General features: G+C 40.2%; 1 protein-coding gene across 31 annotated transcripts in view; it reads left to right on the top strand.

Moving 5' to 3' along the window:
- ttn.2 (titin, tandem duplicate 2) overlaps positions 1-22047 on the top strand; it is a 163720-nt gene extending 141673 nt beyond the window's left edge. For all 31 annotated transcript variants that reach the window (XM_048194420.1, XM_048194404.1, XM_048194401.1 and 28 more), the window contains 26 exons: positions 2-1768; positions 1908-2201; positions 2819-3097; positions 3185-3484; positions 3577-5643; positions 5756-6058; positions 6149-6454; positions 6562-6852; positions 6941-7240; positions 7344-7649; positions 7738-8040; positions 8318-8599; positions 8708-9301; positions 9418-9708; positions 9806-10105; positions 10208-10510; positions 10608-10910; positions 11041-11625; positions 11734-12039; positions 12140-12439; positions 12533-13108; positions 13215-13520; positions 13661-14254; positions 14412-20219; positions 20315-20611; positions 20716-22047. In XM_048194420.1, coding sequence (XP_048050377.1) covers positions 2-1768; positions 1908-2201; positions 2819-3097; positions 3185-3484; positions 3577-5643; positions 5756-6058; positions 6149-6454; positions 6562-6852; positions 6941-7240; positions 7344-7649; positions 7738-8040; positions 8318-8599; positions 8708-9301; positions 9418-9708; positions 9806-10105; positions 10208-10510; positions 10608-10910; positions 11041-11625; positions 11734-12039; positions 12140-12439; positions 12533-13108; positions 13215-13520; positions 13661-14254; positions 14412-20219; positions 20315-20611; positions 20716-21014 — 17660 coding nt within the window. In that variant the 3' untranslated portion in view covers positions 21015-22047. The remainder of the gene's footprint in view (position 1; positions 1769-1907; positions 2202-2818; positions 3098-3184; positions 3485-3576; positions 5644-5755; positions 6059-6148; positions 6455-6561; positions 6853-6940; positions 7241-7343; positions 7650-7737; positions 8041-8317; positions 8600-8707; positions 9302-9417; positions 9709-9805; positions 10106-10207; positions 10511-10607; positions 10911-11040; positions 11626-11733; positions 12040-12139; positions 12440-12532; positions 13109-13214; positions 13521-13660; positions 14255-14411; positions 20220-20314; positions 20612-20715) is intronic.
- The last annotated feature ends 2913 nt before the right edge of the window (positions 22048-24960 follow it).

Below are 24960 nucleotides of genomic sequence, written 5' to 3'. Positions count from 1 at the left end.
GAGGAGGCGGATGTGGATCTTGACATGGCAATGTCAACTCAGTACATAGCAAAGGCTGGTAGAGATGTGGAGATTGTAATCCCTCTTAAGGGTAGACCTGCTCCAAATGTAACATGGAGGAAGGGAGACAAGAACATTGGTGGTGATGCAAGATATGCCATCAAAAACACAGAATACTCAACTACACTCATCATTCCAAAGGTCACAAGGGATGATACTGGCAAATATCTTCTTGAAATTGAAAATGGGGTCGGAGAGCCAAAAATCATCACTGTGTCCGTTAAAGTATTGGACACACCATCTGCTTGTAATAGGTTGATAGTGAAGAATGTAACACGAGGTAAACTCACTCTGAGCTGGGAACCACCTTTTATTGATGGTGGTTCTCCAATCACAAATTACATTGTTGAAAAGAAGGATGCTAAAATGAAGGCATTCACCATTGTGACAAATGAATGTGCCAATACAACATACAAGGTTGATGGTCTGTCTGAAGAAATTTCCTATTTCTTCCGTGTTTCTGCTGAAAATGAATACGGCGTTGGTGATCCTTGTGAAACTGCACAGCCTGTGAGAGCAACTGAGATGCCTGGTGCTGTAAAAGATCTTGTACTGGTCGACTCAACTAATACATCTGTATCGTTGGCATGGACCAAGCCTGATCATGATGGTGGCAGCCACATTTCTGAGTACATTATTGAGAAGAAGACAAAGGAAGAAGAAACTTGGAGCATTGGTGGTACATGCAGATGTTGCCACTATGAGGTAACACACCTGAAAGAGCTTTCAGAAATTTACTTTAGAGTTTTTGCGAAAAATGAGAAGGGTCGCAGTGACTTCTCTCAAATTGGACCCGTCACTGTAAAGGACTTCCTTATACCGCCTGAGGCTAACCTTATCGACTATCCTAATGCAGAATTAAGTGTTCGCATTGGACAAAATGTAAATATTGACTTGCCCTACAAAGGTAAACCTAAACCAACTATTCAGTGGATGAAAGATGATGTGCCACTCAAGGAAAGTGAACAAGTTCGTTTCAGGCAAACAGAAAACAAGGCAAGTCTCATTGTAAGAAATGCAAGAAAGGACAACGCAGGAAAATACACATTGGTCCTTGATAACAAACTTGTCAAGAACTTCTTTGACATCAAAGTGATTACACTTGGGCCACCATCTCAGCCTATAGGCCCAATCCGTTTTGATGAAATTAAAGCTCAGAGTATTATCATCTCATGGGATGAACCCCAAGAAGACGGTGGAGGAGAGGTCACCTGCTATAGCGTAGAAAAGCGAGAGACATGTCAAGCAGCATGGAAGATGGTTTGCTCTAGTGTGGTCAGGACCACATTCAAGATACCAAATTTGGTTAAGGGTACTGAATACCAATTTAGGGTACGTGCAGAGAACAAATATGGAGTGAGCGAGCCTCTAACCTCATCAGATGTGGTTGCTCAACACCAGTATAAGCCACCAGGTCCACCAGGAAAACCTGTAGTTTTCAATGTTACAAGTGATGGCATGACTGTTCAGTGGGATGCCCCAGGCTTTGATGGTGGTTCTCCAATCACTGGATACCATCTTGAGAAAAAAGATAGGAACAGCTTATTGTGGATGAAAGTGAATTCCAATGTTATCTCTGGAAGAGAATACAGAGCCATTGGACTTATTGAAGGTCTGGAGTATTCATTCAGAGTTTATGCAGAAAACAATGCCGGCATGAGTCCAGTCAGTGAACAAAGCAAGCACAAACTAGCAATTTCCCCTGTTGGTAAGTCTTAGTATTGTCTTTGTAACATTTTTGTATTAACTTTGTAAGCATTTTGTCAATGCTTATTATTCGACAGAATGAATCTTTTTACAAAATTCCTCATTTTCTTCACTTCCAAATTTATTTTTTTCTTCTTTAGATCCTCCTGGCACCCCTAACTGCATTGATGTTACAAGAGACTCTGTAACGCTTCAGTGGGAACCACCAAAACGTGATGGAGGCAGTAGAATTGTGGCATACAGTGTTGAAAGACGTCAAGGAAGAGCACGTTGGTTGAGATGCAATTTCATTGACATTAGCGAATGTCAGTTTACAGTAACAGGCCTTCCTGCTGGTGATCGCTTTGAATTTAGGGTAATTGCCAGGAATGCTGTTGGAACAGTTAGTCCACCCTCTCAGTCATCTGGCTACATCATGACCAAGGATGAAAGTGGTATGTAATTACAAAGGCATCATTCCATCCCATTCCGTTACATCTCATGTTTTTAAATGCAAATTCACGAGTTCACACATATAATTAGATAGAGTAAAGGTTATGGGTATTTTGGTGTGCTGTCTGGGGGGAGGGCTCCGAGCTCAGAATTTGGCTTGAACCCAGAGTACTCCTCCCAGAGTTGTGATAAGAATAGTTCGAACTAGAAGTGAGGAGATGGGGTGGTGGAGGGATGCTGATAAACTGTCAACAAACAGATAATTCTGCTGTATATATACATCTTAGCGTTAATTGAGTTGATTAACTGAATGTGCTCCTCTTGTGCTAATTAGGTTAATTATCTGAATGTGCCCCTCCTGAATTGTATTAATAAAACATCATAAAGTATTCTGTGTGATCATGTTATTGTGTGATAACAACTGAAATTATGCCCTTTAAATTTGAATATTAGGAATAATTAAATATAAAATTTGACTTTAGCTTTTCATTTTGATGGCCATGTTCTACATTAAATGTATGTTAAATAATGTATGCTACATTAAATGTATGCTAAATAATGTATGCTAAAGGAGCTATTCATAAAAAAATAATAAAAAATCTTTTTTTTTTTTTTTCAGTCATCCCTGAGATTGAGTTTGAAGCTGAAAAGTCCCTCACCATCAAGGCAGGAGAAAATATTAAACTCAGCTGCAGTATACGTGGACGTCCTGTACCTCAAGTCACATGGTATAAAGATGGAAAGGAAGTTGACAAAATGCTGGTTGACATCACAACTGTTATTGGATCAAGCTCACTGTTCATCAGAGATGCTGACCGCAATGACCGTGGTATCTACACAGTTGAGGCCAAGAACAGTTCAGGCACAACAAAAGTGGATGTTCTTGTCAGAGTACAAGGTATGATCGAAAATAAATTTTGATTTATAGTTTTATTAAAGCTGGTCTGGATTTGGTCTTTGCTTACTTTCATTCTGTGTCATTCAGATACTCCTGGACCACCTGATGGCCCACTTCGCTTCACAAATATATCTGCAGAGAAAGCAACTCTTTGGTGGAGCCCACCTGAAAATGATGGCTGTGCGCCTATCACTAATTATGTGATTGAGAAGCGTGAAACTTCCAGAATTTCATGGGCACTTGTAACATCCAAGTGTGAAGCCTGCTCCTTCAATGCCACAAAGCTGATTAAAGGCAATGAATATCAGTTCCGTGTATCTGCTGTCAATAAATTTGGTGTGGGCAAGCCACTAGAGTCTGATCCAGTCATTGCTCAAATGCAGTACAGTAAGTAAAAATAGTTGTTCTTGATCCAGTCATTTTCTAATTTAGTACTGGTTATTCTCGACTTTAACACATTACTTTTTGATATCTAACAGCGGTACCAGATGCTCCTGGAACACCTGACTGCACTCATGTAACAGGAAACAGTATCACTCTATGCTGGACAAGACCAAGACATGATGGTGGAAATGAGATTAAGCAATACATTCTTGAAAGACGAGAGAAGAAGAGCTTAAGATGGGTGAAGGTTTCCGCAAAGAGACCAATAACTGAAATAAGGCACAGAGTAACAAACCTTACAGAAGGAAATGAATATGAATTCCGTGTTATGGCTGAAAATGGTGCTGGAATTGGACCTGCAAGTGGTACATCCAGATTGTTCAAGTGCAGGGAACCGACAAGTGCACCCAGTGCACCAACTGTAGTGAAGGTCATTGATTCCACTAAGACATCTGTTACCTTGGAATGGACCAAACCAGTGTTTGATGGTGGTATGGAAATCATTGGTTACATTATTGAGATGTGCAAGGCAAGCCTTGAGGAATGGCACAGAGTCAACAATCAGACTTGCATCCATACACATTACAAAGTAACAGAGTTAGAACCTGGTGAAGAGTATAAATTCCGTGTTTGTGCAGTCAATGGTGCTGGCAAGGGAGAATTCTCTGAGACTCCTAATGTTGTACAAACTGTTGATAGACTGACTTCACCAGAAATTGATATAGATGCAAACTTCAAGCAGACACATATTGTGAAGAACGGCGGAACAGTCACACTACATATTCCCTTCCGTGGAAAACCAGCCCCACTTGCCACATGGACAAAGGCAGATGGAGATCTTGGCATAATGGTGGATATTAATACCACAGACACATTCAGCACCTTGACAATTGAAAATTGCACCAGGTATGATGCTGGCAAGTATACACTCTCTCTTGAAAACAACAGTGGTCGTAAAGCCATTACATTAACAGTCAAAGTGTTGGACACTCCTGGACCACCAGGACCTCTCTCATTCAAGGATGTGACAAGAGGTGCTCTGACACTCATGTGGGATGCACCATCCAATGATGGAGGTGCACGTGTTCATCATTACATTGTTGAGAAGCGAGAGGCAAGTCGATTGAGTTGGCAAGAGGTCAGTGAAAAGTGCACACGTCAAATCCTGAGAGTGACCAACCTTGATATTGGCATAGCATACTTCTTCAGGGTTACCGCTGAAAATCAGTATGGCAAAGGTGAGCCATTTGAAATGACAGAGCCTATTATAGCCACAGAAGAGCCTGCACCACCTAAGCGACTGGATATCATTGATACTACATCCTCAACAGCCAGCTTAGTATGGATGAAGCCTGAGCACGATGGTGGAAGCCGTATTACTGGATACATTGTTGAGACTAGAAAGAAGGGCTCTGATCACTGGGTTGTAGGTGGTCAAACTAAATCTTTGAAAATGGTTCTTGAAGGCTTGGTTGAGAACACAGAATACGAGTTCCGTGTCAAGGCTCAGAATGATGCTGGCATTAGTCACCCACGAGATGCACTAGCCTCTGTCATCATAAAGGAGCCACGTATTGAGCCAACAGCGGATCTCAGTGGCATAGATAAACAGCTCATCATTTGCAAAACTGGAAATTCATTTGCCATTGATATTCCAATCAGTGGCAGACCAGCCCCCAAGGTAACATGGAAACTTGAAGAAATGAAACTCAAAGAAACAGACAGAGTGTCAATTAAGATTTCTAAAGACAGAACCACTCTACTGGTTAAGGATGCCAGGAGAGGTGACAGTGGAAAGTATTATCTCACGCTTGAAAATGCAGCTGGATCAAAGACATTCACTGTCACCGTCAATATCATTGGTAGACCGAGCCCGCCAACCGGACCTGTTCAGGTTTCAGGAATATCATCAGAATCCTGTGTACTAACTTGGGAAGAACCTACAGATGATGGTGGAACAGACATAACCAATTATATTGTTGAGAAACGTGAGTCTGGTGCCACCACATGGCAGGTTGTGAATTCAAGTGTAAAACGAACCACCATCAAAGTAACTCATCTCACCAAGTACATGGAGTACACTTTCAGAGTGTCTGCTGAGAACAAGTTTGGAGTTAGCAAGTCTATTGAATCTCAAGCTATTGTTGCTGAGCATCCATTCAGTAAGTATTTAGTATTGTATATAACTTTATCCATTGCTGAAATTAAAGATAAACGGTGCAGTATTTATTTTTGTTGTCTTCAGTCTGATAACTGTTACATTTTTGTTTTCAGTTTCACCAAGCCCACCAACTCGCCCAGATGTAGTTTCAGTGTCTGCTAATGCAATTTCTATCCGCTGGGATGTGCCATATCATGATGGTGGAAGCCAAGTAACTGGATACTGGATTGAGAAGAAGGAGCGTAATACCATTCTGTGGGTGAGGGAGAACAAGATTCCTTGCCTTGAGTGTCACTACAAGGTCTCCAACCTTATTGAGGGCCTGGAGTATCAGTTCAGAGTATATGCAATGAACATTGCTGGTTTGAGTAAAGCAAGTGAACCATCAAGGCCTGTACTGGCTCTAAATCCAGTTGGTAAGTGTTTTTTGTTACTTTCTACTATCATTTATATGTTGTTTTATTCATGGCTTAATATTTATCACATGTTTTTGTCTGCATTTTCAGATCCACCTGGCAAACCAGAGGTTTACGATGTTACCAAGACCTCAGTGTCTATTAGATGGTCTATACCATTCAATGATGGTGGTAGCAAGATTGTTGGATATGTGGTTGAACGCAGGGCACCCAGTGATGATGAAGAAACTCGTTGGTTAAAGTGCAACTACACTACAATCACAGAAAACTTCTTCACTATTACATCACTTCATGAGGGAGAGGAGTATGAATTCCGTGTTATTGCCAGAAATGGTGCTGGAGTCCACAGTATGCCATCTGAATCGACAGGACTTATCGCATGCAAAGATGAATATAGTAAGATGGTTTCCTTAATTCATGCATGCTTACAGTATGTGTAGAAACACACATATACTGTATACTGTTATGAATATGTATTAATACATGTTATTTATTTATTTTAGCACCACCAAAGGCTGAGCTTGACAGTAAACTTGTGGGTGAGACAATCACTATTAGAGCAGGATCAGACCTTGTTCTTGATGCTGCTGTTGGTGGAAAACCAGAGCCTAAGGTTTATTGGGCCAAGGGTGACAAAGAGCTGGATCCTGGAGAGAAATACTCACTGACGTACACAAGTACAAGAGCAATGGCAATCATTAAATCATGTGATAGAAATGATACTGGAAAATACATTCTTACTGTGAAGAATGCAAGTGGAATCAAAACAGCCGCTGTCAATGTTAAAGTACTTGGTAAGAACATAATAAATCACACAGTATCAATACTCAAAAATCCAATTATTCCCTGTATATTTCATGAGAAAAATGTTTTATATTTAAGATACACCTGGTCCACCTGAGGGAACAATAACAATCAGCAGGGTCACAGAGGAGAAATGTACAGTTTCCTGGAAGATTCCTCTGGAGGATGGTGGAGATCATGTCTCTCATTATATTGTTGAAAGACGTGAGACCAGCAGACTTAACTGGGTAATCATGGAAAATGAATGCAAGACTCTGTCTTGTGTCAGCACAAAACTGATCAAGAACAATGAGTACATTTTCCGTGTCAGAGGTGTAAATAAGTATGGGCCTGGTGTGCCCCTGGAGTCTGAACCAGTTATTGCAAGAAATGCATACAGTAAGTTTAATTACAATTACGATGTATTAATGCTTCCATTAATTAAGGTTTATCCACAGGACCAAGGATAAAATATTAACATTAGTTTGTTATTACAATATAGCTGTTCCAACACCTCCTGGAGCTCCAGATATTACTGCTATTGGAAAAGAACATGTCATTATTGAGTGGCTGAAGCCAGAGAGTGATGGTGGAAGTGAAATCAAAAACTACCTTGTGGATAAACGTGAGAAGAGTAGTGTCAGATGGACAAGAGTGAACAAAACCTACACCATTTATGATACACGTCTCAAGATCACTGGTCTCCTTGAGGGTAGCGATTATCAATTCCGAGTTGCAGCCGTCAATGCCGCTGGCACCAGCATTCCAAGTGATGCATCTCAGTACGCTCACTGTAGAGACCCAACATGTGAGTAACACTGACCTGCATGGCCTAGAAAAATGATTAAATGCATAGAAAAATAATAACATGCCTAACCTGCCATCTCATTTTACAGATACCCCAGCTCCACCATCAGTTCCCCGTATTACAGACACCACAAAACACAGTATTAGTATGACATGGACAAGACCGATGTATGATGGCGGATCTGATGTCACAGGCTATATTGTTGAGATTCTGGAGGAGGGAACAGAGCAATGGTACAGAGCCACCCAGAAGATCTTGAGCAGTAATCAGTACACAGTTTCTGGTCTAGCAAGTAACAAAAAGTACAGCTTCAGAGTGGCTGCAGTCAATGCTATGGGTACTGGAGAATTCAGTGAAGGCAGTATTGAGGCTTCACCTTCAGAAAGAGTTGGTAAGTTTTTTTTTTAAGATCTACATGGTTAATAATGGTCAACAGTGGCATGCACAGACCTCCGCTGGGGCAGAAGCCCCCTCATTTAAAACCGTGTTCTGGGGGGCACTGCAATATGACCATAAGGGTATTTTAATATTATCAATTAAAGGGGCAGGGACTCAAATCTCCCCCACCCCTGTTCACGCCACTGATGGTCAAGCTAATTTCTGCTCCTAAAGGCCTATTTTTGGAATGTGGAATTACTGCATGACATTTTTTATTGCTATCTTCTCAGAAATTCCTGATATTGAACTACCTGATGAACTGAAGAAGACTGTTTGCATCAGAGCTGGCAACACTTTACGTCTTCATGTAACTACAACTGGAAGACCTGCACCAGTTGTTGCCTGGAGAAAGCCTGGAATTGACCTACAATCCCGTGGATTCATAGATACTACAGAAAACACTACAACTTTAATAGTGGAGAAGGTACATCGTTATGATGCTGGAAAATACACAATTGAGGCAGAGAATCCATCTGGCAAGAAAGTAGTAACCATTCTTGTCAAGATTTATGGTGAGTAAATTTATGCAATTAATAATAAATATTGTGCATTTACTTAAATTAAATAAACCTTTTGTAACTTAAGCAACATCACTTAAAACCGTTTTTAAAATTTTGTAGATACTCCTGGACCATGTGCTGCAGTAAAGGTTAAAGATTACACAAAAGAGTCTGTTGTAATCACATGGGATGTGCCTACTATTGATGGAGGTGCTCCCATCAACAACTACATAATTGAGAAGCGTGAAGCTTCAATGAAATCTTACAAAACCGTGACAAAAGAATGCAAGAAGACATTATACAGAATCACTGGGCTGGAAGAAGGAACACAATACTTCTTCAGAGTATTGCCTGAGAACATATATGGTATTGGAGAACCTTGTGAAATTACAGATGCAGTACTGGTGTGTGAAGTTCCATCTGTTCCTCAAGATCTATATGTCATTGATACCACAAAGTCAACTGTCATACTTGGATGGGAAAAACCACTTCACGACGGTGGCAGCAGACTTTCTAGCTATGTCATTGAAGCCTGCAAATCTGGAAGTGACCGCTGGATGAATGTTGCTAATGTGAAATCATCTGTGCTGCAGCACACAATTGTCTCACTGAATGAAAATGAGCAATATCTCTTCAGAATCAGAGCTGAAAATAGCAGAGGTGTCAGTGAGCCCAGAGATCTCATGACACCTGTTACAATACAAGAACAGAGAGGTAAGATACCATTAAAAACTGCAAAATAAAATGAGGAAAGAAGTCAAAAAATAATTTTCATTTTATTTTTTGTTTGTTTGAAAGTTTAATTATTGTTATTTCTATTCTCATTACAGTCATGCCGAAGATTGACTTGACTGGCATCCCACAAAAGATTGTCAATGTGCCAGCTGGTAAGCCAATTGTGCTTAACATTCCCATTAAAGGAAGACCCGTACCAGTCTGTTCATGGTTCTTTGGTGGAGCCAAGATGAAGGACACACTTGACCGCATCAAGATTGAGACAACTGCTAAATTCACCAAACTGACAGTCCGTGAAACCACAATTGATGATACTGGCGACTATACTCTTGAAGTGAAGAATGTCACTGGAACAGCAACTGAGGTCATCAAAGTTATCATTCTTGGTAAGGAACATTTTACGTTTCCTTACAGATTTTTCAGGTCTACAGCTACATTTTGAAGTGTTTTTTTTTAAATTGACCAAATGTATTACTTTCTTAGATAAACCTGGAGTACCTGTCGGGCCTATGAAAATTGATGAGGTTGATGCCACATCTGTGACCTGCAGCTGGGAACCACCACAGAAAGATGGAGGTGCAAATGTCAGTGGCTATGTTGTTGAGCAACGTGATGCACATCGACCTGGATGGATGCCCGTGTCTGAATCTGTCACAAGACCCATGTTCAAGTTTACAAGACTTGTGGAAGGAACTGAATATGTATTCCGTGTGGCTGCAACAAATCGTTTTGGTATTGGCGGGTTCTTGCAATCTGAAGTTGTTGAATGCAAGAGTGTCAAAAGTATGTTTTTTTTTCTACTTCAGATGATTTTTATTTATATTTAAGTTATTTAAAAATGAAAGTATTAAATGTAAATTAAATTGTCTTATATCTTTTTTCTAGCTGTACCTGGAGCACCAGGCACACCAGAAATACTTGATGTGTCTCATGATGGCATGACAATTACTTGGACACCACCCGAGGATAATGGTGGTTCTACTATTGCTGGCTACATTATTGAGCGCAAGGAGGCTGGATCCGACAGATGGCTTCGCATCAATAAGAATCCAGTGACCATGACAAGATATAGAGCCACAGGACTTATTGAAAGTCTTGAATATGAGTATAGAGTTACAGCTATCAACTCTAGAGGCACTGGAAAACCAAGTGCAAACTCTAAACCAACTATTGCAATGGATCCTATCGGTATGTACAAAGGAACAACACAAGCTTGTAAAAATTTAATAAATCAGTTGTCAGTAGACCAAACATGACCAGTGTGTTCAACTTTACTCTTAAACAGAGCCTCCTGGTATTCCACTGAATCCAAGAGTCACAGATACCACAAGAACATCAGTTTCACTTGCCTGGTCTCCTCCAGAGGAAGAGGGAGGTGCTGCTATAACTGGCTATCTGATTGAGATGCAGAAGGTTGACCAGGTTGAATGGACAAAATGCAACACAACACCAACAAAGATTTGTGAATACACTTTGACACATATGCCCCAGGGAGCTGAATACAAGTTCCGTGTGTTGGCATGTAATGCTGGTGGAGCTGGAGAACCAGCTGAGATTCCAGGAGTGGTCAAAGTTACAGAAATGCTTGGTAAGATGAAATACCTAACAATGAGAATTAGAATATGTTATTATAAATATATATACACATACAAACTGTATTATTCTGTATATGGCAGTGTGTTTTTGTTATGTAAGAACTATATTTTCCTTTTTTTTAGATTATCCTGATTATGAGCTGGATAAAATCTACCAGGAAGGCTATGTTGTCAGACAAGGAGGGGTCATTAGACTATCTGTGCCCATCAAGGGCAAACCTTTCCCAACATGCAAGTGGACAAAGGAAGGTCGTGACATTTCTCACAGAGCTATGATTGCAACCAGTGAAGAACGTACTGAGCTTGTGATCAAGGAGGCCCACAGAGATGACACTGGCACCTATGACCTTGTGTTGGAAAACAAATGTGGAAAGAAGGCAGTCTATATTAAGGTTAAAGTTATTGGAGGCCCAGATCCACCCGAGGGTCCTCTTGAATTTGATGATATTCAGGCACGTTCAGTCAGAGTGAGCTGGAGACCGCCCTCAGATGATGGTGGCTCCGATATCTTTGGTTACATTGTGGAGAGGCGAGAGGTCCCTAAAGCAGCTTGGTACACTGTGGACTCACGTGTAGTTGATACATCACTTGTGGTCAAAGGACTGAAAGAAAATGTTGAATATCACTTCAAGATTACAGCAGAGAACCAGTTTGGTATAAGCAAATCCCTCAAATCTGATGAATCTGTTACACCAAAGACTCCTCTATGTACGCATTTTTATCATTGCTTCTTTTAACATAACTTTCTTAATAACCACTTTTAAATGATTGTAAATCACAATAATAATTTTATTGTTTTGGTCATTTTGCATAAAGGTCCACCAGAACCTCCTAGTTTCCCTCCAGAAATCATGGATGTTACAAAGACCACAATTGGCCTGTCCTGGTCAAGACCCAAGGATGATGGTGGATCTCGTGTCACTGGATACTATGTTGAGAGAAGAGAGATTTCCACTGAGAAGTGGGTGCGTCATAACAAGACACATATCACGACAACAATGTATACTCTCACTGGTCTCATCCCTGATGCAGAGTACCAGTTCCGTGTGATTGCTCAAAATGATATTGGTCAAAGTGAGCCTGGACCTGTATCCGAGTCAGTTGTATGCAAAGATCCATTTGGTACGTAACCCTCCCCTCTCCCTTCCAAAGAAGTTATCAATTTGCCTAAATAAAAACTAAAGTATTTTTACATCCTTGATCTATTCTCTGTGTTCAACAGATAAACCAGGCCAACCCGGTGAGATTGACATCATCTCTATAGCCAAGGACTGCATAACCATTCACTGGTTGCGTCCTGAATCTGATGGTGGAAAAGAAATCCTTGGGTACTGGATTGAATACAGGCAAGCAGGTGAAAGTGCCTGGAAGAAATGCAACAAAGAGCGTTCAAAAGACAGACAGTTTACCATGGGTGGACTCATGGAAGCAACAGAGTACGAGTTCAGAATATTTGCTGAAAATGAAACTGGACTGAGTAGACCAAGAAGAACAGCAATGGGCATTAAAACCAAACTGAGTGGTAAGTTAATGAAATGTTATTTATATTTTCTTTTTCTGAAATAAACATTTATAAAGTATGCAACGTGACTAATGTGTTTAATTGATCCTCTAGTTGGAGAGGCTCCATGCCTGAAAGAGGAAATCAAAGATACTACCACTAAACTAGGAGAATCTGGAACATTGACATGCCAAATTATTGGAAGACCTCTTCCTGAAATCAAGTGGTATAGATATGGAAAGGAGTTGATCCAGAGCCGAAAATACAAGATGAGCTCTGATGGCAGAAACCACTCTCTAACAGTATCAACAGATGAACAAGAAGATGAGGGCATGTACACATGCAGAGCCATCAATGAGGCAGGTGAAATTGAGACCAGTGGCAAGCTCCTATTGCAGGCGGCACCTCAATTCCATCCTGGGTTCCCATTGAAGGAGAAATACTATGCTGGTTGTGGAACAAGCCTACGTCTCCATGTCGTCTACATTGGACGCCCTATTCCACAAATCATGTGGTTCTATGGCAAGAAGCCTCTCAATCCATCTGAGAATGTAATCATTGAAAACACAGAAAGTTACACTCACTTAGTTATCAGAAATGTCCAGCGTAAGACAAATGCTGGAAGATATAAGGTGCAAATGAGCAACAAATTTGGCACAGTGGACACTGTCCTTCGTGTTGAAATCCAAGGTAAATTAAGGTTAATTTTTAATCAGATAAATATTAAAATCGTAGTAGACTTGTTTGCATGAAAATATGTTTGCAAATGTAAAAAATACTCTCCCTGTCTTTTCAGATAAACCTCTCATGCCTGAAGGACCAATCGTTGTTGATGCTCTCTTGAAGAGTTCTGTGATCATTAGCTGGAAACCACCTAAGGATGATGGTGGATCACTGATAACAAATTACATTGTAGAGAAACGTGAAGCAAAAGAGGGAGAGCAATGGCATCTTGTGTCATCAGCTATCCCAGGAACCACATGTCGTGTTCCAAACCTCATTGAGAGTGCTGGATATTACTTCCGGGTTTCTGCACAGAATCAGTATGGCATTAGTGAATCTCTTGAGATACCATCTGTTGTCATTATCAAGAGTCCATTCGGTAAGTTTCATGGATAGCTGGTCTTTAAATAGTACACTAAAAATGTTATTCTTTTTAAATAAAAAAAATACATTAGCATGAAAAACCAAAGAATACATTGTCAAACCCATTAAATGTATTCCTCTTTATTTTTAAAACAGAGAAACCTGGAATCCCACAACAGCCATTTGTTTCTTCAGTAACAAAGGATTCATGTGTTGTTTCTTGGAAACCACCAACCAGTGATGGAGGTGCCAAAATTAAAAACTATTACCTTGAAAAAAGAGAGAAGAAACAGAACAAATGGATTGCAGTTACTACAGAAGAAATCCGTGAGACATCCTACACTGTTAAAGGCCTTCTTGAAGGTTTTGAATATGAATTCCGTGTCAAATGTGAAAATATTGGTGGAGAGAGTGACTGGAGTGAGATTTCTGAACCAGTCATTCCAAAATCAGATGCAGCTCTCCGTGCCCCATTCTTCAAGGAAGAATTGAGGGACATGTGCGTCAAATACAGGGCAAATGCCACATTTGTCACAAAGGTTATCGGACATCCTAAGCCAGTGGTTAAATGGTACAAGAATGGCAAAGAAATTTTACCTGATGGAGAGAAAATAAAAATCCAAGAATTCAAGGGAGGTTATTTCCAACTTGTTATCAGCAATGCTGATGAGAATGATGCAGCTGTTTACCAAATTAGAGCTACTAACCAGCTTGGATCAATCTCCACAAGTATGAACCTAGAGGTTGAGGGTAAGTATTTATAATGGTTGGTTTTTTTGAGTTTTTATTCAACCTGAATAATGTTTTAAAACCATCTTCTTTATACTTTTATCATACTGCAGGACTGCTAAGAATGTACTATTACATATTAAGTTTGATTGTTTTTTTGTAATTTTTATTTTTCTAGTTCCTGCCAAGATTCACTTGCCGTTGCATCTCCAAGGCATGGGAGCTGTTCATGCCATTCGTGGAGAAGTTGTTACAATCAAGATTCCAATTAGTGGAAAACCTGATCCTGTAGTCACATGGCAAAAGGGACAAGAGATAATTAATAATACAGCTTATCATCAAGTCATTCTCACAAGATCATTCACCTCCCTGGTGTTCCAAAAGGGAGTACAAAGGAAGGATTCTGGCTACTACATCATTTGTGCCAAAAATCGATTTGGTGTAGATAAGCAGACAGTTGAACTTGATGTTGCTGATGTCCCTGATCCACCAAAGGATGTTAAAGTCAGTGATATTAGCAGAGATACACTCACCCTCATTTGGAGTCCTGGAAATGATGGTGGAAGTGAAATTATCAATTACATCATAGAAAAGTGCCCTACCTCTGGAGACAGATGGATTCGTGTTGCTCAGACACCTGAGCCCCAATACACCGTGATGAGTCTCTTTGGAAAAACAAAGTACCAGTTCCGTGTGATTGCAGAAAACCAATTTGGCTTGAGTGATCCATCTGCGCCAACAGATCCTGTGACTACAAAAGAAGACAAGTTAGCAATTCGAAACTATGATGAAGAAGTAGATGAAACAAGAGAGGTTACAAAGGAGGAGGCACCACATTCAAAAATCAAGCATGTGCCATCTCTGTACACAATCTCTGAGGAACTTGCACGCAATGGACAGTTTGGCATTGTCCATCGCTGTATTGAAATTAGCTCCAAGAAGACATTCTTGGCTAAATTTATCAAAGTTAAAGGTGCTGATAGAGAGCTGGTTGCAAGAGAAATTGAGACACTCAATATTGCAAGACATAAAAACATTCTGTATCTTCATGAATCCTTTGATAGCCTGGAAGAATATGTCCTGATCTATGAATTCATGTCTGGTATGGACATCTTTGAGCGTCTTGGTACAAGCTTTGACCTCACAGAGCAAGAAATTGTTCGGTATATGAGACAAGTGTGTGGAGCCTTGAAATTCCTGCATAGTCGCAACTATTGTCATTTTGATATCAGACCTGATAACATTGTTTATTCCACAAGGAAGAGCAATACAATCAAGATCATTGAAATGGGTCAAGCTAGGTTGCTTACACCTGGAGAAAACATCAGGATTCAGTTCACTGCCCCTGAGTACTGTGCACCTGAAATCCACAACAGTGATTTTGTAACCACTGCCACTGACATGTGGTCTGTAGGTGTTCTTGCATATGTCCTCCTTAGTGGACTTAATCCATTTGCTGCTGAATCACACCAGAAAATGGTTGAGCACATTTCAAATGCAGAGTATTTGTTTGATAGTGAAGCCTTTAAAGAGACCAGCATTGAGGGTATGGACTTTGTCGACAGACTGCTGACTAAAGACCGCAAGCTACGTATGACAGCCTCTGAAGCTTTGGAGCACCCTTGGCTCAAGATGAAATTGGAACATATTAGTTCAAAGGTCATCAAGACTTTAAGACACAGAAGATATTACCAATCCCTGGTAAAAAGAGAATGGAGCACTGTTGTTTCAGCAGCACGTGTTGCCTACGGTGGTGGCTACAGAAACCAGAAAAATGTTTCCATTGGTAGAGTGAAAGTTGGACATCCTGAACAAGGCTTTAGAGCGGGTCCTGTCATGCATGGATCTGCTGAAGAGGGAGGACATGTCAGGTTTGTGTGCTGCATCGAGAACTATGACAGAAACACTGAAGTGACCTGGTACTTTGGGTCCCGCAAACTGATTGCAAGCCACAAATATGAAATCAGTTATGCTAATGGAGTTGCTAGCATCTATGTTAAAGACATTGAAGAATGTGATGATGGATTATATAGATGCAAGATTGTCAGTGAAGACAGGGAGGACAATGCTTATGCTGAGTTGTTTGTTGAGACTGTTAGGTCCTACCGTGAATACTATCTGGGACGCTCACTCAAGAAACCAAGGCGTAGAATTGACAAAACCAAAATTTTGCAGAGGCCACCAGAGTTTACTTTGCCGTTATACAACCGTGCAGCATACATTGGTGAAGATGTGCGCTTTGGTGTAACCATAACAGTCCATCCAGAGCCAAGTGTTACATGGTTAAAGGCCGGGCACAGAATCAAACCAGATCCTAAAAAATACACATTCACAAGTGACAAGGGTCTTTATCAACTCATGATACACAATGTTGACCTTAGTGATGATGCTGAATACACTGTTGTAGCAAATAACAAGTTTGGTGAGGACAGCTGCAAGGCACGTCTCACTGTGACACCTCACATTGTTGCTGAGGACACTATGAGACCCATGTTCAAACGTCTCTTAGCCAATATTGAGTGTGTTGAGGGGCAAAGCGTTCGCTTTGACTTGAGAGTATCAGGAACCCCAGCACCAACTCTGAAATGGGAGAAGAATGGCAAACCTCTTGAGTTCAGACCACAAGTTGAAGTTGTTCAAGAGGACGTAGACTATCATGTTCTACATATCAGAGAAACCCTCATTGAGGATTCAGGCACATACAGAGTCACTGCAACAAATACAGCTGGATCAGCAAGTTGCCAAGCTACTCTCAAAGTTGAACGCCTGACATACACAAGGAGGGAGTTCAAGAGTGAGGAAGAGAGACACATATATGTTAGGAACCAAATAGAAAAGACACTGAAAATGGCACAACAGTTCTCAACTGCAGAGGTTGTTACACTTAATCCTGTAGCACAGGAGGCTTTGAAGGAAGCTGCTGAATTATATAAACCTGCTGTGAGCACCAAGAATGTGCAGGGAGAGTTTGACATCTCTGATAAAGAGGATCAAGAAATAAAGAAAATAAAAGAAGAAGAGAAGAAGATACGTATGCCTTACGAAATCCCTGAAGCTCGTGCACATGATCCAACTGTTCTTGGTGAAGATAACTTGATCAAACACTTTGTGCCATTATCTGACATGAAATGGTACAAGAAACTGCGTGACCAGTATGAGATACCTGAGAAAATGGAAAGAATTGTTCAGAAGAGACAGAGGCGTATTCGTCTTTCCAGATGGGAGCAATTTTATGTCATGCCACTACCTAGAATAACTGATCAGTACAGACCAAAGTGGCGCATTCCAAAACTTACTCTAGACGATTTAGAGACTGTTCGGCCAGCAAGGCGATCACCATCCCCTGAATCTGAGGCATCATTCAGACTGAGAAGACGTTCACTGGGAGATCTTTCAGATGAGGAGCTCCTTGAGGTTGAGGACTATATGAAATTGAAGAGAACTGAAAAAGAAAGGCAAGAGCTTGAAGAAGAACTAGAACTTGGCTTCTCTGCCTCCCCACCCAGTGGAAGCCCCGTACGCTTTGAGCTGTCTGCACTGCGTCGTGCCTCACCAAAACATGTTCACAAAGCTGAAGTGAGACGTGTAGAAGAGACCAAACATGTAACAACAACTGAGCAAGCTCGAGGCTCTCCTCCTCCCATTTCACATTTCTTGCGAAGGAGGAGATCCTTGTCTCCAACATACATTGAACTGATGCGCCCTGTCTCTGAACTCATCAGACAACCTCGTGCACACATCTCAAAAGAGGCTGAAGTTGAATTCGTTGAAAGAAGATCACCCACCCCTGAGAGAACACGTCCTCGATCACCAAGTCCTGTATCCCCTGAGAGAAGATCTTCCAGATCCTCCTCTAGATTTGAAAGGTCTGCAAGATTTGACATCATGTCTAGATATGAAGCAAGAAAAGCAGCTCTTAAATCTGAGCGCAAGTACCAGGTTGTGACTCAGCAACCCTTTAGTCTTGATCATGTTCCACGTATCACTGTAAGAATGCGTTCTCATCGTGTACCATGTGGTCAAAACACTAAATTCACTTTGAATGTTCAGTCAAAACCAGATGCTGATATCCAGTGGTTCCATAATGGACAACAAATACAGGAGAGCAGCAAATACCAGTTCACAAATATGAGTGGAGTCCTGTCTCTCCAAATTAATGACTGTCAGGCAGAGGACAGTGGCACATACCGTGTCGTCTGCACAAATTCAAAGGGTGAGGCATCAGACTATGGAACTCTTGATGTTTCAGGTGGAGCATTTACTACATACTCTTCAAGACGTCGAGATGAAGAGGCTCCGACACCATTTGTACCTGATATAACAAAAACTGATTATTATCATTCAACAACAATCAGAGCTTCCTCTGCCTCAAGAACTCATTTGGAGATCAAAGAAACCAAAACAAAACTAACTGAGAGACGTGAAGTTTCTGCCTTTGAAAAGTATGAATCTCAGAAGCTTGCATCATCTCCAATTAGATATGCATCCACTGAATACCTATCATCAGCTTCATATTCATCCTCTGAAATGCATACATCTGAAAAACGTGTGTCATCTGAATCAAAGATAAAAGAATCAGAAACAACATCTGCTGAAGTATCAGTAAGGAAAGTTAAAGCTACTCTTTCAGCCAAAATACTTACAAAACCACAGTCCCTGACTGTATCTGAGGGTGACTCTGCAAGATTTGTCTGTGATATTGATGGAGAGCCAGCACCAAGTGTCACATGGATGCATGACGGAAGAACAATTGTCACTTCACACCGTATTCATGTGTCTACAACACAGTATAAGTCTACATTTGAAATTTCATCAGTTGAGTTTTCAGATGAAGGCAGCTATACTGTAGTTGTAGAAAATTCAAAAGGAAAACAAGAGGCAAGGTTTACATTGACTATTCACAAACCAGTACTTAAAGAGGAAGTTACACCTACACAAGTGAAGTCACCAGAACCCTCAGTGACATCTCCAGTGCCATCAGTAAAATCTCCAGAGCCATCAGTCGCATCGCCAGTGCCATCAGTAAAGTCTCCAGAGCCCTCTGTGAAATCCCCAGTGCCATCAGTAAAGTCTCCAGAGCCTTCTGTGAAATCCCCAGTGCCATCAGTAAAGTCTCCAGAACCTTTAGTGAAATCCCCAGAGCCATCAGTAAAGTCTCCAGAACCTTTAGTGAAATCCCCTGCACCATCAGTTAAATCTCCAGAGCCTTCAATAAAATCTCCTGTGCCCTCAGTAAAGTCTCCGGAACCCCAAATTAAATCACCAGAACCCACTGGTGTTAAATCTCCTGAGGGTATCAAATCCCCATTCAGAGTGAAGTCACCAGATCCAGCCAGCTCTCTTCAGAGGGTAAAGTCCCCACCTCCTATTAAGTCTCCTGAACCAACCACCCCTCAAAGAGTAAAGTCTCCAACTGCTCTGAAGTCCCCCGAACCAATAGCTTCACCTCCCAGGGTAAAATCTCCACCTCCTGTTAAGTCACCTGATCCAGTTGCCTCCCCTCTGAGAGTTAAATCCCCTACAGGACTTAAGTCTCCTGAACCTCAGAGAGTTAAATCCCCACCAACAGTCAAATCTCCTGAGCCAATCACATCACCTAAAAGAGTTAAATCTCCACTTACAGTGAAATCCCCAACCCCATCAAAGGAAGCACCACTGAAGATCATTCAGCAACTCAAAGCTGAAGCTTATGAAGACAAAGTTAAGATGGTCTTTGTTGCTGAGAGCTCAGTAAGAGAAGTTGTGTGGTACAAGGACAACAGAAAACTCAACCAAAGTAGTCACTACCAGATTCATTCATCTGCCGATGGAACATGCTGTCTCTATATATCTGATGTTTCTGAGAGTGACCAAGGGGAATACTCCTGTGAAATCATAAGTGAAGGAGGAGCAGTGTCAAGAACATCATACTCTTTTCTTGGTCAAGTGTTTCAAGCAATCTACTCAAAAGTAACTGCATTTGTGGCTACACATAAGGCTGTTCAAGGTAAATTTACTTTCCCATAAATTGTTAAATTCTCATCCATTTAGTTTCGATGCCCATTCTTCTCAATGCCAATGCATTATTTTCTTATTTTCCAGAATCTGTATCTTCTCAAATACATGGGGGAAGTGAAATGATTCTTAAGAAGGAAAGTGCTGCTGTTAGTAGCATGCATGAAAGTTTTGCTTCAAAATCCATCCACATGGAGAGCACAATCCAAGAGGCATCCTTCAGCAGTGCGTCAATGGCTGAGATGAAATTTGAAACTATGTCAATGTCTAGCATGTCCTCTATGACATCAGAGTCAGTATATGCAATGAGCTCAAGCAGTATAATGTCAAGTCATTCACATGTTGAAGAATCCTCAGTTAGAGCAGCCCTCCGCAGTGCTCAAGGTAAGGACAAGTTTGACTAATAACAAACATGCATAAGAATTTTTAAAAATATTGTTATAATATGGATGAATATAATTTCAAATCAATTATAATATATTTCATAGGCTTGGCTCCAAGAATTGAAGCTCTTCCTGAAGATATCAGCATTGAAACTGGAAAGGTTCTAACGGTGGCCTGTGCTTTCTCTGGAGAGCCAGCACCTCATATTGAGTGGTCGCGCGGTGGAAAGAAACTGCCTGGTGAGGAAGAAAGTAGCAGGTTCCATATTGACACCACAGAAGACCTGACCACACTCATCATCACTGGTGTGAAAGAGAGTGATGCTGGGGCATACACACTCAAACTTTCCAATGAGCATGGATCTGACATGGCAACTGTTACCATCAGTATTCGATCAAAGTAAAGCCATAATTTATACCCCCACCCCTTTCTTCATTAAGCGACTTTGTATTTTTTAAATGAAATGAAAAAAAATCTTGATAAGTTACCTGGATATCTGTTCCTGTAAATATAAACTATTTTTATACCAAACATGACATTAATTTATGCCAATCTAGACTAAAGTCTAAAGTATTATAAAATGTGCCATATTGGATAATTATGACTTAGGATTTTTGATCCAATTTTCTGTGACATGTACATAATGTATATAGCCGAATTTAACGGTTATGGAAAATGTATGAATTGTTATTTATAACAATATTAACTGAAACAAATGGAACTAAATGTTTATCAGGAGAAAGTTTCACATGGAACGAATACCCTGATAAACCTGAAACTAAACTCTGTGCCTCAACAATAAGTTGAAGTCTTAAGATTGCCTCAACAGGTAGAGAGGCTCCCTGTTGACGTTACACTAAATCTGAGAGACTAAGTTATGCCTGCATGTTTACACGTGCAGTGATATTTTAACCATACTCTTATGCATTGTTACTTGAACATAAGGCCTTGAGTGCTGTTTGCATTTTACCCTCATGTAAGCAGGGCGACTAGGCCTTGTGTTCTGACTGACTATGTCATACCACCATTTTAATGACATGCTCAAGGTGCGAGCGGCCTGCACTTTATGAGCAAAAATGTTTAATGTGCTCTGTTTCTGGCAAGGGACTGCTTGAATAAACTTTCAAATTTAACATCTCCTGGCCAATAATGAAAGTATATCTTGTACTTCCTTGCAGAAGCAGAGCCTCCTCTTGGAGGATTGCTTTGAAGCATTGCGTGTTTGTGTGTTAGCTTTAGAATTCACCTTGTCAGTTGTTGGGCAAACATCAAGAAAATGTGCCGCAGCAACACCACCTGCTGTGCAATGGGAGAGAGACAGTTTAGTATCTAATTGCCCTGCACTTTGGTTTGATTTTATGTAGAATTGTAGAATTATCTATATATGCAACCTCCTTGAGTATTAATGATTCAATAAAGCATGTTCTCAGCACTAAGTTTTGTGTTCTTGTCTTTGTTCAGTGGTTTTGATGCGTCTCATTTAATTCTGGCACAATGATTTATTCATACTTTTATTATTTTTAGGCTGTTTGTCTTTATTTTATAGGAAAGTGGAGCATAGACAGGAATGTAGTGTTAAAAGAGCCAGAATAGGATTATATTCGACATGACTCGATCAGACTCAAACAAGTGAATGTGCACAGTCCACTTCGCCACAGTGGCTATGGATTTATGACTATAACTATTATACTATAGTCTTTTATTTATTTATTCTTATATACAAATCTATATATATCCACACATATATGGTACTCTACATGTATTTACATATTGTATTGATTCATTGTATCTACTAATTAAATACACACTAACCTTTTAAATGATACCAAAACAACTTAAATGTATACTCTCCAAATTGATGTAAATACAACTTAAAGACAGTATATTTTAAATATTTGCTTCATGGCATCTTTTTATGACTGAAGGCCATTATCACTGATACTAATATCTCTATGTACTGTAATATGTACTGATGTCTCTATGAAATTGATTTTTTTAACAACTTTTAATTTAAGTGAACTTAAAACAATCTTCACATAAGCCCATTATAATAAATGTCATATTTACCTGTGGCCTTCCTGTCTAACAGGTAGGAAATATACAGAAATTGAAAAAAAGTTATCATACACTACAGTCTTCACTGCATAAATTAAAAATTAAATATAGATTAATCCTTATTAAAGATACAATTTTATCGTTTACCTTTGTTCTTTGGTTAACTTAATGACAGACATCACAGCAATTGGTTTATTAGGCTGCTGTGACTTTAAGTCCAGCCGCTGATGAACATGATTGTCAAAGTGTACAGACTTTTTGGAAAGATTGTTTTTCTACTTTTGCTTTAACTAGTTTAATGATAACATTGAATGTGAAAGCTATTATTATTATGAGCATTGAATTATTGAAAATTTTGTAAACATTATTTTGAATGGCAAATTCTTTATTCATAAATGTCTAAATATCCTCCTTTATATAAGGTTTTCTGTAAAAAAAAAAAAAAAAACGTATTCTTTTATTGATATCTCTTAAGGTTAAAAATATAAAGGGTACATCTATTGAAAAATACTATGAGTCTGTATTTGGCATCTGACTTTAGTGCTTGTTTTTTGTAAATGTTGTTTACAAGTTCTTTAATAATGATAATTAAAAAAAGACATTCTGACCCTTATATGCTGCTGCAGCCATCTTCAAACATCACAACAAGAACATCTACACATATTGAAGCCATTTGACAAATTAAAATACATGAAATTGAAATTCATGCAAACCGATAGCTGCAGAGAAAAACTACCAAAATGCACCAACTTTAAAATACGACAAGTGTGTGGTGTGTCCAAAGATGAATCACATATTGATCATAACCCAGCAAATTAGACAGTTATAGACCACTGTCATAAGAATGAAGGACTTTTAAAGTAAGCCTATACTTTTCACGACTTTCAAGTACTTCACCTTTTCCAGCACTTCAAAGCTCAAAAGTCTGAATATCAAAAGTCCCAACAAGGATTTTCATCCCTCAAAGCTTGTAGGAAAGACTAACAAAAATGTTTATTATACAGTTTAAATTGGCGGCAGAGGAGCACTTTTTTGGCTCAGCCATTTCCACTTGTTTTTTCACACGTTTTGAGTTATTTAAATTTTGAATTTATTTTTGAAAATTTATTTTTCCAGACTGTGTGTGAACAAAACGTCTCTTGTGTTGAATGTAAAGCCAAGTTCAGACTGCACGATTTTAGCCCCGATTTTGGCTCGCCGACAGGTTTTGAGAAATCGCCGACAAATGCCCAAAATCACAGGCAAATCGGTGCTCGTTCACGCGAGTGACAATCACGCAGTGTGAATGAGCAAAGATGCGATCTGAGAGAATCGCCGACGAGTCGCCAACTCCCGTGAAGCCGAGTTCAGACTGCACGATTTTCAAAGTAGTCGGGTCATTGTTCTTTTCACACTGCATGACTATCTTGGCCAGCATTCAATCGCTACTGTGTTCATACTGCACGATGGATTGGCGACAGAAGGTTTCACACTGCATGACTTTACAATAGGAAGAATCACCGACAACTCTGTCTGGCACGCAAACTACGTTTCACAACCAAACACACGCGAAATGTGACAAGGAAACAACGCGATATCACACGCGCAAGACGGGAGTTCTCACAAGAGACTGGGATTATTATTAAAAATGGTAGCCCGCAAGAAGCTTGCAATACGAATTGCCTGATTTGCAGTGAAAACAAGAAAAAGAAAAGAAGAATATCGAGGAGGAAATGGTTGGGGAGATGCGAAGAACAAGGATTGTGTGTTCTGCAACAAGAGTGGTCTATAACTCCTCCCCGAACTCCCTGCTGCTCTGTATCTTGTTCTCTCATTGGCTGTCGGTCATCGCCGATGTAGTTTTCAGTCAGAACACTTTTCACACAGCAGGATTTTGAATCGCCGACAGGTCCAGATATTTAGCATGCCAAATATCTCACGGGCGTCGGTGACTCGTCTGCGATTCTCTCAGATCACGTCTTTGCTCATTCACACTGCGTGATTGTCACTCGCGTGAACGAGCACCGATTTGCCTGTGATTTCGGGCATTTGTCTGCGATTTCTCAAAACCTGTCGGCGAGCCAAAATCAGGGCTAAAATCGTGCAGTCTGAACTCGGCTTGAGATATTTGGCATGCTAAATATCTGGACCTGTCGGCGATTCAAATTCCTGCTGTGTGAAAAGTGTTCTGACCATAGACTGTAAAAAAATATGGACGTAGTGTCCGTGACGTCACCCATAGAGTTCTGAACAGCAGTTTTGAAGCGAAAATGAGGCCGCTGCCATCTTAGCTGCGCGTCACCGCACGTCACTCC

This window comes from Megalobrama amblycephala, linkage group LG6 (assembly GCF_018812025.1).
Source record: "Megalobrama amblycephala isolate DHTTF-2021 linkage group LG6, ASM1881202v1, whole genome shotgun sequence".
NCBI lineage: Eukaryota > Metazoa > Chordata > Actinopteri > Cypriniformes > Xenocyprididae > Megalobrama > Megalobrama amblycephala.
Note: the sequence above shows the minus strand (reverse complement) of the source record. Positions and strands in the feature narration are given on the sequence as shown.